The sequence below is a fragment of the Cydia splendana genome, chromosome 16, assembly GCF_910591565.1.
Source record: "Cydia splendana chromosome 16, ilCydSple1.2, whole genome shotgun sequence".
In the NCBI taxonomy this organism is placed as follows: domain Eukaryota; kingdom Metazoa; phylum Arthropoda; class Insecta; order Lepidoptera; family Tortricidae; genus Cydia; species Cydia splendana.
Window position 1 is genome coordinate 7,245,161 of NC_085975.1, and position 19,322 is coordinate 7,264,482.

General features: G+C 39.8%; 1 protein-coding gene across 1 annotated transcript in view; it reads left to right on the forward strand.

Annotated features, from left to right (window-relative positions):
* LOC134798209 (cell adhesion molecule Dscam2) overlaps positions 1 to 19,322 on the forward strand; it is a 249,341-nt gene extending 230,019 nt beyond the window's left edge. The window contains exons 19-39 of the mRNA XM_063770574.1: positions 4,226 to 4,355; positions 4,476 to 4,643; positions 4,858 to 4,988; positions 5,207 to 5,417; positions 5,768 to 5,914; positions 6,240 to 6,395; positions 6,655 to 6,794; positions 6,916 to 7,072; positions 7,321 to 7,498; positions 8,017 to 8,207; positions 8,860 to 9,045; positions 9,706 to 9,842; positions 10,315 to 10,471; positions 11,816 to 11,956; positions 12,222 to 12,377; positions 12,745 to 12,899; positions 13,569 to 13,641; positions 15,156 to 15,311; positions 15,851 to 16,016; positions 16,601 to 16,720; positions 19,230 to 19,322. Coding sequence (XP_063626644.1) covers positions 4,226 to 4,355; positions 4,476 to 4,643; positions 4,858 to 4,988; positions 5,207 to 5,417; positions 5,768 to 5,914; positions 6,240 to 6,395; positions 6,655 to 6,794; positions 6,916 to 7,072; positions 7,321 to 7,498; positions 8,017 to 8,207; positions 8,860 to 9,045; positions 9,706 to 9,842; positions 10,315 to 10,471; positions 11,816 to 11,956; positions 12,222 to 12,377; positions 12,745 to 12,899; positions 13,569 to 13,641; positions 15,156 to 15,311; positions 15,851 to 16,016; positions 16,601 to 16,720; positions 19,230 to 19,311 — 3,138 coding nt within the window. The 3' untranslated portion in view covers positions 19,312 to 19,322. The remainder of the gene's footprint in view (positions 1 to 4,225; positions 4,356 to 4,475; positions 4,644 to 4,857; positions 4,989 to 5,206; positions 5,418 to 5,767; positions 5,915 to 6,239; positions 6,396 to 6,654; positions 6,795 to 6,915; positions 7,073 to 7,320; positions 7,499 to 8,016; positions 8,208 to 8,859; positions 9,046 to 9,705; positions 9,843 to 10,314; positions 10,472 to 11,815; positions 11,957 to 12,221; positions 12,378 to 12,744; positions 12,900 to 13,568; positions 13,642 to 15,155; positions 15,312 to 15,850; positions 16,017 to 16,600; positions 16,721 to 19,229) is intronic.

Sequence of the window (19,322 nt, forward strand, 5' to 3'; positions counted from 1 at the left end):
GCCCTTGCTGCTCGCCTGACATTAATTCTCCACAAGTCCCACAAAATGACTGTGTTCGTAATTTTATGGCCATCACAGATTCTTTTCAAATAAACACACACAAAAACCTTAATAATCGTATACTAGATTTGTTTTTTTCCAACGACGCTGATTGTAAGTGCGCAATGGCACCTGTACCGCTTGTGCCAGTTGATCCGCACCACCCACCACTCACTATATTAACCCCCTTCTTAACCAGTACTAAAACAATTAATAAAAGCAACATCCCTAAATTGTTATTTTATAAAGCAGACTACAATGCCATAAATATGGAATTATCTACCATTAACTGGAATAGTTTATTGTTAGGTCTCAAGGCGGAACAGGCGGTACAGACATTTTATGAAGAATTATACAAGATAATAAAAAAGTTTGTTCCACTAAAACCCGTTCATCCCTCGCGTTTTCCTGTATGGTTCTCTCCTGCTTTAAAACACATATTTAATAATAAAAAAAAGGCCTGGATAAAGTGGAAAAAATATCAAAATCAAAACGACTATGAAACTTTTTCACTCTACAGGGAACGGTTTAAAAAGCAATCAGCTGTGTGTTATAATGCTTACTTAAAATTAGTTGAAACAAGCATTCAAACCAACATTAAATACTTTTGGACATTTGTTGCTAATAAGCGTGGAACCACAAATATCCCCGCCACCGTTTCTTATAATGACGTAACCACCAGTGACCCTGCCGAGGTGTGTGACTTATTTTCTGACTTCTTTCAATCTGTTTTTGCGCCGTCTAATACTTCCCCTGACTTCGATCCTCACGGATCAACAACTAGCCCATCTAATGTTCATATTAATGATGTTCACATACCGATCCATCTTGTCAAACGCGCCTTGAAAACTGTTGATACATCGAAAAGTTCTGGATCTGATAACATCCCCCCAATATTCCTAAAAAATGTAGCTGACAATATTTCACATCCTCTGTATTACATTTATAATAGCTGCCTTAAAGAAGGTACCTTTCCTGATGTCTGGAAAATCGCAAGAGTTGTCCCTGTCCACAAGGGAGGTTCAAAGAAAGACGTAAAAAATTACCGGCCTATTTCACTTCTTCCCGTATTATCCAAACTTTTCGAGAAACTGGTTCATGATCAGATTTATCCAAGTTTACACAACATTATCCTCCCACAGCAACATGGCTTTGTCAAGAAAAGATCAACAACAACAAACCTAATTCTATATACCTCATACCTTTTCAGAAGTTTGGACATAAATAAACGTGTTGATAGTATATACACGGACTTCTGCAAAGCTTTCGACAGAGTAGATCACCAAATTCTGTTAGAAAAAATATACTTCAATGGCATTCGTGGAAATTTGTGGAGGTGGTTTAGGTCATACATTACAAACCGCACACAAAAAGTTGCAGTCAACGGATATGAGTCTAAGTGTGTCCATGTAACTTCTGGAGTCCCACAAGGGTCTATATTAGGGCCTTTGTTATTCACCCTGTTTATTAATGACATAGACAGTTGTTTTAAATTTTGTAACTTTTTACTTTATGCCGACGATCTTAAAATCTATCATATTGTTGAAAATGAAGAGGACCGTTTCAAATTCCAAAATGATTTAAACCGACTCGGCGAGTATTGTCACAAAAATAAACTGTGTTTTAGCTTGCCTAAATGCAAACAAATTACTTTTACCAAAAAACTCCACATCCTTCCCACTTCCTACACCCTTAGCGGATCGGCTCTCGAAAAAGTCTCGGTAATAAAAGATCTTGGTGTCAATTTAGACTCAAAACTACATTTAGATTGTCATATCAGTCATATCATCGGTAAAGCGTATAAAATGTACGGTTTTATCATGCGTCTCGGTACGGATTTTAAACAACCCTCAACTTACCTCTATTTATATAAGTCGCTGGTTAGGTCACAAATAGAATATGCCGTGTCAATATGGAATCCTTTCTATGATAAGTACAAAAGCTCAATAGAGACTGTTCAAAAGAAATTCTTGCGTGCCATGCATTTCCGATGTTGCCGATCGCGTTTAAGTTACCAACAGCTTCTTGATAAGTACAAATTACTCAACTTACAAAACCGACGCCTCCTTCTGGACGCGATGGTCCTTTATAATCTATGTCATAACAAATTTGACTGTCCAAGCCTGAGCGGAACTATTTGCTACCGCGTACCGACGAGGGCGCGGGAGCGCGCTGCACGTAAGCACCAGCTGTTTGCAGACTCGCGCTGCCGCACCCACGCTGGAGAACGAGATCCCCTATACAGGCTGGTTAAATGTTACAATTTGTATTTTAATGATATTGATATTTTCATGTTCTCTGATAATGTGTATAAAAAAAAATTGATTCAATTGCTTCAAACAAAACATAATTAAAAGTTGCTCCCATGGGCCAAGCTGTTTTAACTGTTTACTCGCTCATTAAACTGTATAAGACTACTTCTGCCAATATGAATTTGTAATTGCATCCACAAACCTATTTTGTAATCTTATCTTTGTTAATTTTACTTTTACAATTTTTACATACATCATTTATATTGTTACCTTGCGCTATATACATTGTAGATTTATCAGTAGGTAATCTAGTAATCTGTGGACGATGTTGTTGGTCTCACACTTTATTATCCTTTGTACTCTATTTCTGTGTTTGAACCCTGTGTGTTACTGTTTTTTGTCCCAAATAAATTGAAAAAAAAAAAAAAAACACAGGATAGCGCTGTGCACATTTGACAATTCGGATCTAGATAACTTCATGCCCTGACCGTCATCCTTGTCGAACGCGTGTTAATTGTTATTTCCTTCTCGCTCAGTGTCAGCAGTCGCAGTGTTTTCCAAACTTTTCACGTCGTAAGCTTGGTAACTAATGTGTAACTGTGAATTAGTTTTTCAAACGTTTGTCTTGTATAGATAAATAAAGTTTAATTTAATACATTAGATTTGTTTTATTTTACTATGTTTCTACATGAATAACTTAAAATTAATGCCGTTAAAATAATTTTCACCGTTGGTTAAAATTCTCCCACATTTCAAAGTTTGAGAACTTGTAAACAGCATGATGACGTAGGCGCGTGTCAGTTAGGTCATACGCGAATCTCGGAATGGAGTACCAGGCGGAGTATATTATTATACCATGGTTTTGTGACATCGATACCCCCTCCCCTCGCCCCGCCGGCGTGCCTCTGTATCTATCAGTTCGTAGCATCGTAAACAATAATAAGGAACTGACAGTTAGCATTAGAAAGAACTTGAAAGAAGATAAGGGATCTTGACATGTCTTTTAATTAAAAAACGTTTTTTTTTTAAATGAGTAACTATTACTCATGAAAGTATAAGAATGTAAATGACCGTATTAGATTCGTAATTGTTACATATTTGCCGTAACTTATTTTTAAAATGTGTTTTTCAAATAAAAGACACACCAAGATTGTTTATCTTATTTCTAATGCTAAATAAAAAACCCGTAGGGGTCGGATCAAAAACTAAGCAATTAGTCCGACTCACGCTTGACTACATATTTCTAATAGGTTTTCCTGTCATCTATAGGTAAAGATCTATTTTATGTATTTTTTTCAAAATTTTAGACCCATTAGTTTCGGAGATAAGGGGGGGGAATGGTCATTTTTTGCCTATTTTCTTGAATTACTTCTAAACTGTTTATTCTAAAATTATAAAAAAAATATATTTGAGATTCTCACATTGAGCTCTTTCATTTGATATGTAACATGATATAGTTTGAAAAACTTTATTTTTTAATTTTCTCATTTACCCCCAAAAGTGGCCCCCATGGTTAAAATTCATTTGTTTACGTTACATGTCCGTCTTTGGGTCACAAACTTACATATGTGTACCAAATTTCAACTTAATTGGTCCAGTAGTTCCGGAGAAAATAGGCTGTGACAGACGGACAGACAGACAGACAGACAGACAGACAGACGCACGAGTGATCCTATAAGGGTTCCGTTTTTTCCTTTTGAGGTACGGAACCCTAAAAACAGTGTAGGTGCGCTCCCCGATAACGCGCCTTTGTTAGGTCAGGTAGTAGCACGTGCCGTTTTACTTAACAATAGACAAAGGATTAAACGTTCGGGGCCAGCTACAAATCGAACGACTATACCCTATACTTTACACAGCATTTTTTATTTTAGTTAGATACCTATCAAATCAATCATAATATATTAGTTAGCCTTTAAATTTCTTTTTCATTTCAGGTCCCTGAAATGCCAAAAAATATAAGAATAATAGACCAGCAGTCCCGATCGATTCAAATATCTTGGACCCAACCATACGCAGGAAACAGTCCTATAATAAACTATATAGTACAATACAAGGAAGCACCAGGTAAAATTAACTCTATTGTAATCTACATTATTAAATCTTGCAAATTTGTGTTTTTCGATTAAATGACGACAACAATGTTGTAAAGCCGATTCATACATACAAAAATATTTTCACTTTAAGAACCATGGCCGACGACTCCTCAAAAAGTAATAGTACCGGGCAGTGTGACATCGGCCAACGTGCAAAACTTGCAGCCGGCGACGTCGTACCACCTTCGCATAATCGCAGAAAACAGGCTCGGGCAGAGCGAGCCCAGCCAGCTGGTGCAAGTTACCACAACTGAGGAAGGTAATATACAAAATAATTCCTAACAATTTAATTAATTTCAATTATTTAGTCCAGCGAATTCCAATAATCAAGGGTCTTAGTAACGGAAGGTAGTAACGATGCTAAATAAAATCTGGACAAATTTATGTCATCCCTGTCTACGTCGCTTAGGTATTACGAATACTTGGAGAAACAGTAATGATAGTTCTTTTACCAAATTTGTCTGTTTTTTCAGTGCCAAGTGGTCCACCGTTGGACGTACGGGTGGAAGCCAAGAGCTCAACCGAGCTTATTGTGAGCTGGGAGCCTCCACAGAGAGATCTGTGGAACGGGAACATCTTGGGGTACTACGTGGGGTTTCAGGAGGTAATTCAATTTATGAACTACATACACACATACTTATACATCATTGTCGATTAATTTATTGAAGAAATTATTTTCTGTTTTATACATGTCATACGTTATTTTAACCATTCAATTGGTTCCAAGTCATTTGCTTACTTACGCAATGGCGCATTGGCACATGAAAAGTCCAATAGCACAAATTGCTAGCTTTCGTTCCACGTTCAAATTGTCCTTTCCAGTTAAACAGCAACAGTACAATTCTAAGCGCAAGCGGACCAGGTGGCGCCTCTTACACCGTCCGTACCGTCGAGGGCGCCGGCACAGCCCGAGCGAGAACCACGCTCTCGGGGCTTCAGAAACATGCTGCGTATGCTGTCGTTGTTCAAGCGTATAATAGTAGAGGTGCGGGGCCTGCGTCCCCGCCTACCACTGCGACAACTATGGAAGATGGTGAGAAATCTTATACAATAATACCAAAATTCATATCACATAATACATAATGGGACAGCCCTTATTTTTCGTAATGTCAATACGAGAATAACAATTTGGATAGGTCAATTATACCAATATTCTACAATATTGGTATAATTGACCTATCCGAATTGTTATTCTTCTTCTTCTCAGTCGTGCACTCTTGTCAGAGTGGTCGTGGCTGTTTTGGATGACGCACATGGCTGGTCTTCATTTCCGGTTATGTTGGTAGACTTCAAACTTTCTCTTGCGATATCTCTCCATTTCTGACGGTACATTCGGTCATTATTATTACATGTGTGATATTATCATTACGTGTATATTTTCAGTACCCAGCCTACCACCAGGATCGCTGCAGTGCACAGCGCTGAGCTCTCAATCAGTACGCGTAGCTTGGGAGCCCCCTCCCACCCGCGGTCGGAACGGAGTACTTCAGGGTTACCGAGTTACATACGCGCCGGTTACTGATTGGTATGGTAAGTATTCATTAAGGGGACAGTTTGTGAACTCAAAATTACAACCTTATCCTGACAAATAGTAAATAACCTAACTTCGCCTTGAGGATCAGAAAAGTGTAGCTGATTAAGACGTAAGCACTGAAATATGCATAACATAAATATGTATCTCGTCATGGAACTTACCTACCTACTTAAAAGCGACCGAGAAAACCTATATTTAGACAAAGAAGAACGTAAATAGTGAAACATGTCAAGCGTTTTTCGACTTAAAATACGTGAGTGACCCGTTTTTAATATATTTAAAGAAGAACGTGTCTACATGTAGCTATTGTTTTCATTACAGGAAACGAAGATGCCGTAACGAAGCAAATATCGGGCCTCCACACCACTCTGTCAGGGTTGCGTCGGTATACGAACTACTCCGTCACAGTGTGCGCCTTCACCGCGGCTGGTGATGGGGTCCGAGCTGCTCCCGTTTATTGTCACACTGAGGAAGATGGTAATTAAATATCAAAATTATATAAAATTATCAAAGCACTACGCATGCCAAACAAAACAAAACAAGAAAATTAATAAAAAGTAGAAAAAAAAAGTAAAGGCACGCTATCACAATACTGAAATGGGATCTTTGTCATAATATTCAAATTGGATTCACTCACCGCTGTTACAAAAATGGTGATTTTCGCCCTCACTCGTTTTTTCCTAAAATATTAGTATTCAACCTCTATAGTACTTAACAGCAATATTTTCAATTACAGTGCCGTCAGCTCCTGCGGACATCAAAGCAGTGGTATCTTCGCGTAATAAAATCCTCGTGTCCTGGCTGCCTCCCGCTTCCCCTAACGGTGTGCTAGTGGGCTACACTCTGTATATGAGCGTCATAGAAGATGGGAGGGAGGTACGAGCCTTTATCACAAAATCTAAAAAAAAGTTTTGCAAATTGTTTTGAACTTTAACAAGTCTTTGTTTGCTAGGTATGTTATGCAATGGGTGATGAACGTTAATTTGTTGATTTCCAGGAGGGTACCCACAAGCGTATGTTGTCTCCAAGCACACTATCTCATGAGACATCACGGTCACCGCCCCGGGCAACGCATCAATTTTGGGTTTCAGCGTCTACGCGGCTCGGTGAAGGAGAAGCTACTAGAGTTGCGACTGTCCTACCGTCTGATTCTGGTGAGTGAAATAATTATATGGTGAAAAAAAATTACTTTACCGTACTAGGGTACTAAGGTTTTGCTCTGAGAAAGTCCGCAAAATGATATTCCATTTCCCATACACGTGTTTCGAGAACCTCTTTCGATTGATTCGGGATGGGAACCCCGAAAAACGTCAACTTTGTTCAGCAGAGTACCTAAGCTTGATCAATGTACAGATCCCTGACAAAAGCATTTTTTTTAATATTTCTGTTAATTATATTTCAGTGCCAGCAAGAATAACCTCATTTAGCCGGAGTATAGTGACGCCATGGAAGGAGAATATATCGCTATCCTGTAATAAAGTTGGTTCCCCGAATCCCTCTACGACTTGGAGCATGAACGGTGCCTCCCTCGAATCGACGTTGAGAAAAAACGTTACCGCTGATGGCACACTCATCATCAGGTAAGAAGTTGAGCTTTTTTACTTTCATCAAGGTAGCTTGACAATACTATGTTTCTGGAAGCACGATCTTGCTAGCTACCCCTGAAAACCAATAAAAGACACAATTATTACTGCTATCACTAACGCGATCGTAAATAGTTATGGTGGGGACACCCTATAAATTTAAGAGAAAGGTTTTTACGAGTAGCTAGTACAACTTCATCCTATAGAAGTCATGAATCGCACTCCCAAATAAACTCCTACTCCCTAAAATAAAATTTTATTCTTTTTTTATTTAGTTTCACCGACATTATTGGATAATTTTCGGGGTAAAATTTCGTTAAAAAAATAAACTAACATAGGTTTGTTCGGGTGCGTGCTGTCCATATCCATTAGGTTTTGCGTGATTTTAATAAAATATTTAATTACCTGGTAACGTAAAATTAAATTGACTTTGACAAAAATATTGAAATTAGTTTTTAGTCATACCGCTCCTAAAGTGGAACACTGTTTTTAACGGTAACCCTTATCCTTTCCAGCATGAGCCAATACGCTGACAGCGGTAACTACACCTGTGCGGTAGAGAACCCTCACGGCCGGGACGAGGTCACTTACAGCGTGGAAGTGAAGGTGCCGCCACAGCCGCCGGTGCTGGCCGTCGTCGACTCGTACGCCGACTCGCTGCATCTACAGTGGAGTGATCAGGGCGACGGGGGAAGCCCCATATTGGGTAACTACAAATAATTTATGTCACTAGATTATAATTTATGTTACCTGAGTCTTGCTATGTTTACTTCCTTTTTATTCAGTTATCTGTGTGATATACCCGCCTTAAACTCTAAATCATAATTAGATTCCAAAAAATGTTGCCACTGCAATAATTTGTTTGTAAAATAGTAAATTCCTTTTTATAAATAAATACACTAAGATAATTTAATTATTGGTAATTTTACGCCTACGATTTAAAAAAGTACTTTTATTTACTTATTTTTACATAAATACAAGACGCGCTAGTAAAAAGTGGCAACATTGTCTTACTTTTTTTGGAATCTAATTATGATTTAGAGTATAGCCCTTACCTACATACTTGTTGCACAAGTGACAACTATATCCTTAAGTACAGGCAGATTTAGTGAACCAAATGGAACCTGCTTAGACTGAAACGTCTGAAAGTATAATACAATTAAAGACTTGAGGTTATCATTATCATCACATATATACACTCTAATGCTTTAGTTGATATGGGTCTCCTATCATTGTAGAACCTCTTCTAAACCCTCATTTGGGCTAGGCTATGGTTTCCATGCTAAGCTAATGCTAGGATTAAGGTAGATACAAGATCATACTGTGTTCAACTCACTGGTCGTATTTTTTATTTTCAGGTTACGTCATCAACTACAAACGCGAGCACGGAGACTGGGAGGAGTTGCAAGTGGAGGCTGGAACGTCAGAACACGTGCTGCCGAACCTCTGGTGCGGGACTCGGTATCAGCTGTACATCACGGCCTTCAACCGCATCGGGACGGGGCTACCTTGCGATATCGTTCACGCCTTCACTAAAGGAACTGGTAAATAGAATTGTGCCTCTTTCCAAGACCTACAAATCAACGTCTTGGTAAATTTATCACGCGTTTATGAATTACGCCATTAGTGCCACTGCCATTACTTAACACATTTCTATTAGAAGTCAATTTCTTATAGTCATGTAGTCCTTACTTTAAGGACTTTAAGGTCCTTTTTAGGGTTCCGTACCCAAAGGGTAAAACGGGACCCTATTACTAAGACTTCGCTGTCCGTCCGTCCGTCCGTCGGTCACCAGGCTGTATCTCACGAACCGTGATAGCTAGACAGTCACAGATGATGTATTTCTGTTGCCGCTATAACAACAAATACTAAAAACCGAATAAAATAAAGATTTAAGTGGGGCTCCCATACAACAAACGTGATTTTTGACCGAAGTTAAGCAACGTCGGGCGGGGTCAGTACCTACTTGGATAGGTGGCCGTTTTTTTTATGCCGTTTTTTGCATTATGGTACGGAACCCTTCGTGCGCGAGTCCGACTCGCACTTGCCCGGTTTTATTAAGGGTACGATCGGAGAAACCTATCACATTCTTATATTTAATGAATGAGAGATATTTTGATTACGTACGTATCTAATTTGTAATTGGAGAATTACCCTTACCAAAATAAATTGTCCCTAAATCTGACTCTTAATGCCTCTTTCAGTGCCAGTAAAACCGAAACACTCGCAAATGATAACTCTAAACACGACCACTGTAACCGTCTGGTTAGACTCCTGGGGCGATGGCGGATGCGGAATCCTGTACTTCGTTATTGAATACCGAGAAGTTAGCCAGTCACAAGTAAGCACTACTTATGTACGCAGTGTATTCATCCGGAATGTTATTTAATTTATTTGTAAATCATTGGCCCCACGTTTTGGCGCCACTAAACAGTGTAACATGAAAATATAAGAAAACAAGTAAGATTTAACATTTTTAGTGTAATTCCATCAAACTTTATATAAAATGTTATTTAATTTATTTGTAAATCATTGACCCCACGTTTGGGCGCCACTAAACAGGGTTACATGAAAATATAAGAAAACAAGTAAGATTTACCATTTTTAGCGTATTTCCATCAGACTTTATAAAAAGGTTAGGTACTTAATTTATTTGTAAATCATTGGCCCCACGTTTGTGCGCCAATAAACAGAGTAACATGAAAATATAAGAAAACAAGTAATATTTACCATTTGTAGCGTATTTTCATCAGACTTTATATGAAATTTGTTCCCTGAACATTTCAAACTAAACCATGTGTTTGTCATTTCAGTGGCGATTAGTATCTAACAGCGTCCAAGCGACCGAGCGAGTTTTCAGCGTGCCCGGTCTAACACCAGCTACGCAATACCAGTTACGGATAACAGCGCATAACAACGCGGGGCATGCCGTGGCGTTATATAACTTCACTACTCATTCCATTAGTGGCAGTAAGTTAAAATAACCTTTTATACTTTGATGAGGTTTAAATTCAGAAACAGAAATAAAGAAGAAGAACAAACTATGCTGGCGGCTCGGCTGTAGGCCATGCCGCCAACAAGTCGCCGGCATAGTGTGTAATTACATATTATTACCTCCAATTCCACTGTAAAAACAAATAGATAATCGAAAACAAAAGTGACAGTTATAATTTCGAGTTTGAATAATAACAAACCATTGAATAATTTTACGGTTTAGACTCACTTGTTTTTAGTCACTTGCGCGACATGTTTCGGAGAGCCTAGGTCTCCTTTCTCAAGCACTAACACAAGTGAGTCTAAACCGTAAAATTATTCAATGTTAGTATGTCTCACAACAGTTTAAATTCGAATAACAAACCATAGGATGTTTTTTTAATAGGATTTTATATGAAGTTTAATATTATAGTCAATAAAGGCCCCACCCACGTTGGGCGCCACTTTGTAAAAATTACCTTCTTAACCTATTCATGCCGTCATTGCCGGCGTTCCATAATAGTAGTTTATGTGACTGCTACATAATGAAAGGCATTAAAATACGAGTGTGGGTTTATGAAACGAATGAAATGAGTTTTAATAGTGTCACACGAGTGTTTTAATGCCTAATTATGTATAGTTACATACACTGCTTTATCTACACACATATTGTAAACTTTCTATGATATATTCACTAACCTCATATTACAGCCGACTTTGCTCTCTGGCGGAACTCGCGGATATGAGATGGCGTCTCCGAAATATCTTTATCGCACATTTTACACGAAACTTTTGTTATAGTTACTTTAAAAACAACGAAACAAATTATTTTTTATTTACAAACTAATTAAAAGATAAACTGTACGTCAAATGGCGGCAAATGAAAACTTTTTTCATGCACGTCACGCATCCGTAGTTTTTTTTATTCCTAGAGACAAACTAGAGTCGGGGTCGATTACCATATCGTCCGATACCAACTTACATGCGAGATTTGTCAATATTGTATGCAATTGTCATTTGATTTCGAATAAAACGTCATCTCGACTGATATTAGAAAAGGGGTCAAATCAAATTGCTTTTTTTTTCAGAGATGTTCGAAATTTGAATGTATTACCAAATCGATTTTTATATAGTAATGAAGCTTCACAGACCACATTTTCACAGATAAGAAATTTGCTGTAACTAAACAGTTTATCGTAATGTGGGCCATTATTTACGGATTTTGAAAGCATCATAGACAGTTTATGTTATGTGTGTAGATAAAGGTTTTAACTTAATATATTGCTAGTGACATTATAAATGAGTCTTATGGAACTAATTAAATTTCATGTTATTTTATAGTCATAGACGGGGAACTTTCACCCCCGGTGCCGGCAGCGGGCGCGCGCTCACTAGGAGGAGCGCGCGTCATCCTCCCCGCGGCGCTATCGCTGCTCGTGCTCGGTGCCCTCGTGGCCATCGTACTACTAGTGCGGAGAAACAGTAAGTATCGTGAAAACATTAAACTGTAGTAAATCCAAACGACGCGCCATCTTTAGCGTCACGAGCAAACCCTAAAAGCATCGTCGTGATTTTTTTGTCTTTACTTATGAAGAGTGCTACAAATCAATCATAGTTTTTAACAGTGTCGTTTTTGTTGTGTAATTTGGTAGGTATTTACTTGTTTATTTATTTGGTATTTACTTGTTTTACGTCATTTGAATGTGTTATGTGCTTGTAACTTTAACGTTGGTGTTTCTCGTGCCAGAAGCGGGCGGCACGGAGACGGCGGCGACGGAGAGCGCGGCGGGCGAGTCGCCGTCGGTGGCGCAGCTGCAGAACAAGGTCAACCGCGACCAGCAGTACCTCGCCGCGCGCGCGCAGCACCCCGCGCCGCCGCACCACTACAAGCACGCCTCCAACGGTACCTACACTATTACACATGCCTTATCGCAAACGGCCTCGTCTTAGCCCGACTATGAGCTGCGAGGGACTACGTATAGGCCAAATGCCCGAAATATCCAAGCGATGAGCGCTTCTATGCGAGGCCTAAGGCTAAGCTGAAGGGTCGAGATCGAACACGCTCAGGCACACAAAGGTGTTTTAAAAACCGATCCGCTAGCCCATGCGGCCTTGCTTCGTCCTCACTTGCGTGGTACCTTGCGATTGCAGGACAGCCAAGACAGCATTGCTTAAGACGTTTCACTTACTCAACTGCGGTCTTATTCCCATTTTCAGACTGCCAACCTGTTTTTTTTTAAGTATCTTTTACCTAGCTCTTCTTCTTACAGAATACATCGAAGACATCTGTCCATACGCAACGTTCCAGCTAACGAAGCCTACGTACAGCGAAAGCAGCTACAGTGGAAACGTTTACAGCGGCCCGTACCACTCGGTGCGCGGCTCCTTCGTCTACCACGACCTCAAGCAGAATGATAAATATAAGGTACAGATGTAATGAATTATCAGTTTCCATCGCATTTTCTCTGAAACGTTCGTATTTGTCATGCTAACTTCAGTCAGTCTCAGTACCTACAAAAAGTAGGTACTAAGGATGACTGAACGCAAACGTGAAAATTCAAATGCGATAATGACATTTTGGCAACACTTTTAGAATTTTGAAGTCAAGCTCTCACTTAAGTTTTAAGTATAATTTTAGAAAGGTATGGGTTTAGTTGCCCACTTCAGAGACAAAGAGATGTGGTCAGGCATCGTCAATAACATTGAAAAAAGGAATGAGAATAGAATAACGTGCTCCAACGTGAACATGAAGAATTAGGTAATTAACCTTTCATACTGGTGTCGATGACCTGCATACATCTGCGAAGAAATTCAAAGGTGTATGTGAAGTCCCCAATCCGCATTGGGCTAGCGTGGGGACTATAGCCCAAGCCCTCTCGCGCATGAGAGGAGGCCTGTGCCCAGCAGTGGGACGTATATAGGCTGAAATGATGATGATGATGACTGGTGTCGTGGTTACAAACCTCGGTTGTGCTGTATACTAACCTAGAGCAGTAAAAATCATTTTCGAAGAAAATGCAAAACGATGACTAAAAATTCGGTACGGACCCATATCATACACACACAAGAGGTTAAAAATTTACCGTATTCACAGGGCAAGGAGCCAGAATACACGAAAGTGAGAAGAAAAGGAAACCGCCTCCGCGATCCTCATTCCGAGAGCCAAGGTACCTCCTCCCCTCACTTCCACCCCGCAAACAGTCTAAAAGAAGCTTACCTATAAGTAGTTAGACTATTGATTTTGTTTCAAGTAGACCGCACCTTCTATTGGAGTTTAATTTGGACCCGTTTTAGTTTAAGTATTGAGATTTCAATTTGACAAATGATGGCCTTTTATGCAACCCGATGGGAGCGTAACTGGTGTTGTAATTGTAAAGGTAAGCATGCACAAAGTATGTATTGTAACATACCTATCAGAGTTTTTTTTTTGTAAAATGTATAGTAGCTAGTTGTCATGCTGTAGTACTGATTCGGCTTTGTGGTGTTATTCTTTTACAATCTCACATCCCGTGGAATGCTGCAGAATTTGTTTGCATTTATTGAAACTTCTCCCGTTCCCAACTTGTGAAATTTAATGAAATCTACTTTAGTTTCATTCACCTCACAAAACGTTATTTTTAAGACCAAGTCAATTGTACTAAAAAATCTATGTGGATACACGCAGGGTATTAGATTAGGTCCTGTTAGTTTATTACATCGTCAGTTTCATGAGACCGCGCCACGCCATCCCTATTTTGTATTTCGAAAACAACTATAGGTACTTATTTAAATCAGATAACGTAATAAATACCTACTGGTCCCTGAATATACAAAATAAGGATAACTGCATTCCAATGAGGTTTCCTTTTATGTCGCAAGTCATTTCAAATGCATTTTGGCTGTGTTATCAAGTTGCAGCATGCTTTGATATTATGATTTGATTATGAAAATATTTAACGATTTTATTTCTGTGATACGAGTACTGATAAGTTATTTGATTGTTATCTAAAATTGCAACTGCATGCTAACTACTTTAACTCATAACCAAATCACAGTCATTTATATCCATTGACACTACCATTGTTATATTTTCTATTTAAATAATATTTTTTCCATATTCACTGGCCACGTGAAGTTTTATTAATTCTATTTTGAAATTTTGATCCTTGGTGGCGAATCATGAGCGTCTTCCATTGTTGTGTTGCTCAGTTTTTACATTCTACCTCTCCACATAATGATCGGGAAAGATATGACCTCTAACCATCAAAATAAACTAATATTACTTAGTTATTATCAAGTAAAAAGACTAGTTAGTACCTACGTACTTAAATTAACATAAATCAAAGTAATAATTCGTAATTTTTTTGGCGCTACTAAATTTCCGGTATCCACGCCCTAACAAAATTAAAATGAAATGTCATGACATTTAACTAAGAGATGTATAATGCTCAACTTATCATTTACATTTAAGTGTCGTCTAACTTTGTTTTGTGACGTACTTATATGACTGTATGACGCCTACCTACCTAATAGCATTAACCGTCACTCTTCTGATGACCACAACACTGACCTTTACAAATTCTTGTAATCACCATAATATACAAATCAAGTCATCAATTTCTACCTCTCCAACCGAGCCGTCATATCTTTCCCGACCTTCCTGGCACCACGTCCCCAACCGACAGTTCTCATTGCATTACAGAGTCGGACAACTTGGGCTCCACGGACTCCGAGGTGAAGAAGATACTAACGCTCCACCTGCCCATTACAGAGTACGAGGACGACGCCAGCGACGACGCGAGCGCGCCGCACTCGGACAGCGAGCCCGCGCGCCTGCGCCCCGCGCATCCCAACTCATGTATTACTGATTGGCTTATTGCATTCCAAATTAATCTATCTCAACTGATTGATGCTATAATGAAATAAACAAAAAAACATTGCCATACATTCTACAGCTGTTAACCACCTAAATAGCCCGATCGCTGGTGTCTAGAATGTAGCATTTGTCCTTTTCAGGCGCCACTTGCTAATAGGGGAATAAATTCTCCTCGACAAATCGCATAATAATCCAATCGTGCTAATACTTCTGACTAGATAACTAAGTATGTACATATAATACATATGAGTACATCAAACACATAAAGATACACTAAATATGAACACGTGAAGCCGAATATTAGTAAGATGATATTCCACGCCTTAACAATGTAACCGCGTCAAAACAAAACTCGGCTCTCTAGCATTCTCAGAAAAGTCAAATAGCTTTCGTAACTGACACTGTTGATATGCTTCGTGAATAATTACTGAATTTACCCAAAAAACTAGTACAAAATATCATCACGTTCTATTACAATGTCAATAAATGACACAAAATGAAACTTTAAAACTGTTATCCAGACCCAAGCGTGGAGCGCGAAGAATCCTCTTCCTCGTCGGAGAACTCGGTGGGGGGCGTCGTGAGGAAAGCGTTCCCCTCTCGCAAGGGTAAAGCCGGCGCGATGGGCAAGCGACACGTGAGGAGCTCCAGCGGTTACAGCAGCCACAACGATGAGACGACATTCAGGTGACTAACACTATAACAGTAGCATCGTAAGACGGAGACCCATCTTTGTAATAGTAACGCTAGCAAATACTTGCTATACAGCTCCAGGTGAGAATGGATACTTATAGCAGCCACAGCGTTGAGCTTCAGATTCAAATTATTGGCCTTATTTTGTGGTACCGCAGAGACGAGAACGATGTATTTTAACAAAAACATATCGACAACAACCCAGCTATAGGTCTGTCACTAAAACTCTGGTGGATCTGGGCGTAGTGCAAATGCGACCTGTAACGTTCTTCTTGTTAATTTCCTTGGTCTTGCTCTTGGAGCCACAATAATTTTAAGAAACTATCAACATTTACAAAGCGGCACCGCAGAGTCACGTGTGAATGGAAGCCTTCCTCTACAAGGCATCGAGAAATTATCTAGCTATCACAACCACAATGGTCGCTACTCTATAACTGGCACTGGAACTATCAACACGTATCAAACGAACGCGTTCCTCTCGCACATAAAATCTTGACCTTTCGATTACAATTATCCGATCTAGTTCATAGTAACTTTTCGAACCACCCGCCATAGAACTAAATCCTAAAACATTTCAGCATATCCAACTACCCCTCGTTCAACGACCACATCCACCCTCCGTCGCGGTTCTCAGACGACACCGACGAGCCCCGACGCAAGCGCGACAAGATGCCGCGCGAGGCGTTTCAGATTAACGTGTAATAACGTAAGCGATGTTGTGGCGTGGCCAGGCTTTAAAGCGTTAACACACGGTTCTACCGGATCACAACCTTGGTGCATATAAGAACACGGCGGCTGTGTGTTAGAGAGCGATATTACTGTGTACGACAGACTACTGGATAGACACGCGATCAAACATAATAAGGAACGAACCAAGGCCGTGGTTCGGTTCGACCGTATGTTACTCGTAACGCTGTAAATTTTACATAGTAGGACCACTACAGCTATATCTGAAATCAGAGTCAGATTATCTATTTGGCTCTAGTAGATTCCAATCTAAATATCTATGGTCAAGGAAATCTGACAGATCTTTGAGAGACAGACTCAATAGGCAATCAGCCCTTGAGTTCAGTTATGTCTGTAATGGTCCTTATCGCCAACATAAAGCATTCATCTTACTTGCATTAGGAGCCTCTGAGGTGCGCGCATGAGAACCACGGCCGTCAGTTTTATACGTAGAGAAGACACACGTCACTACCTAACACGCGTTCCCAATTCCCATGCCTTTCAATATTCAAAATGTCTTCAAGCATAAGACATGTTTTTCTATATGAAGGCTTCACGCACCGTACCTCCATCTCGCTTATATAATGTAACATTAGCTTTAAACTATGAAGAGATGAATGCTTTATGTTAGCGATCGTCATCGTTAGCCCTCACGACATAATTCCACTATACTATAGTATAGATATTTAGGTACCGGAAATATAACAATTCACAAGTTAAACACTGCGTGTTTTTATGGTAGTTTACGGTGTCGTTGGGTTAAAAGTAAACAAAGTAGTCTGAACGCGACTGTCCCGGTGTTCCAAAGAAAATACTGCACCTACTTTTGATGTTTTCATGTTTTACATTTGTGTGTTTGCCCGCGTACGGCTCGGCCACGACATTACGGGACTAGCGACGGCGGCAGCGACAACCATAGGTGGGAACGAAAGGTCCGATCGCTGTGTCTCCCTCCAACCTATGGTTATCGCTGCCGCCGTCGCAAGTCTCGCAATGTCGTGGCCGAGCCGTTAATATGCACCAGACTTAGAGCCCGCATCGCACGCGGAAGCCGCGACTGGACAAGACTATTAGGCTGTCAATTTGCACATCGGCTATATTTGGTTCGCGCACTAATCTGGATCGGACTTAATACAATTTTTAGGTTCGATTTTTTATTTTAAGTGTCCTGTTAATTTCATCACACCCATCCTACCATCTCGCACAAAATGTATCTAAAGTCTGTCAAGCTATTTCTGTCACTAGAAAAAAGCGGCAAATATAAAAAATGTAGACGTGAAGGGTTATCGTCCATAGACAATTTGAATTTCGCGCCTTATTCTACTGACAAAGTTGTTTGACCGGCCATAAGAATGTTTCCACGTAGGTTGACTAAACTAAGTATGCCAAGACCGTTGTTTGAAGGCAGTTGCATTTCTTTGTTTGCACTGTAATTCATAATCATAATCATTTATTTATTGCATTCATGTACAACATAATAAGTAAGGTAACTACAAAGTAACATATTACATATTGTATATATATGTGAAACATGAACCCGGCCAGCAAATTTTACGGCTTAACTCACGTGTTTTTAGCCACTCGCGCGACATGTTTCGGAGCCTAGGTCTCCATTTTCAAGCACTAACAGTGCATAAGCCAGTAGCGTTCACAATGGATGCGAGTCGGGTACAGCTGATTAAGTAGATATCATGTTGACGGCTCGACCACAACATTGCGCGACTGGCGGCGGCGGCGGCGGCGACCACAGGTTGGAGCGAGACACAGCGATCGGACCTTGCGTTTCCACCTATGGTTGCCGCCGCCGCCGCTAGTCGCGCAAAGTCGTGGTCGGGCCGTGAGAGGTCTGGCGCTGCGCTGTCATTGTAGGCGAGCACGGCTGCGGGTTTAGGTCACCCAACACTTGTAACGATTAACACGAACTCACTATGTCCACTGCACTGTCACAACATGCACCGGAGTTCCATCAAGGAGAAATGAAGCTTAGTTTGAAAACTATAAGTCTTAACAATATACTTCCAAAGACAATATTTAGGAGAATTTTATGGAAAATATACTTGTCCCAGATATTTTTATTGTAGCGTTGTTTTCATTAAAATTTATAAAAAATAAAAATGGGGATATAAAAGTCGGGGGAGGGAGAGAAAAAGTAACTTCTCGGTATGTTTCTACTTCTATTTATTCCTGTAAACGTAAAATCTATAGGTATAGGTATGCATGCCAAGTTTCGTGCTTTCTGCCGGATGGGACAATTTGAAGCTAAGAAGCCGCACTATTAGTCACAAGAATGAGACTAAAATGTTGGAAAATATTAATAGATTCAATCAATAAAACTTGTTTTATTTAATTGTGGATTTCTAAAAAGTCTAAAAACGTATCATTAAGCCTGTGCCTGCGAGATTGTTGTACATGTACTGTACTATGAGTATACTACATCAAGTGGTCTATAACGCTTAATAATGTCAACCGTTGTCTCTACAGTGGAATGCAGGGAAGATTAGCTGAGCAGTCCTTCCGGCGGTACAGCCGTGGCGCGGAGCGCTTCGGCAACATCTACCAATAAAACTCCTGTCA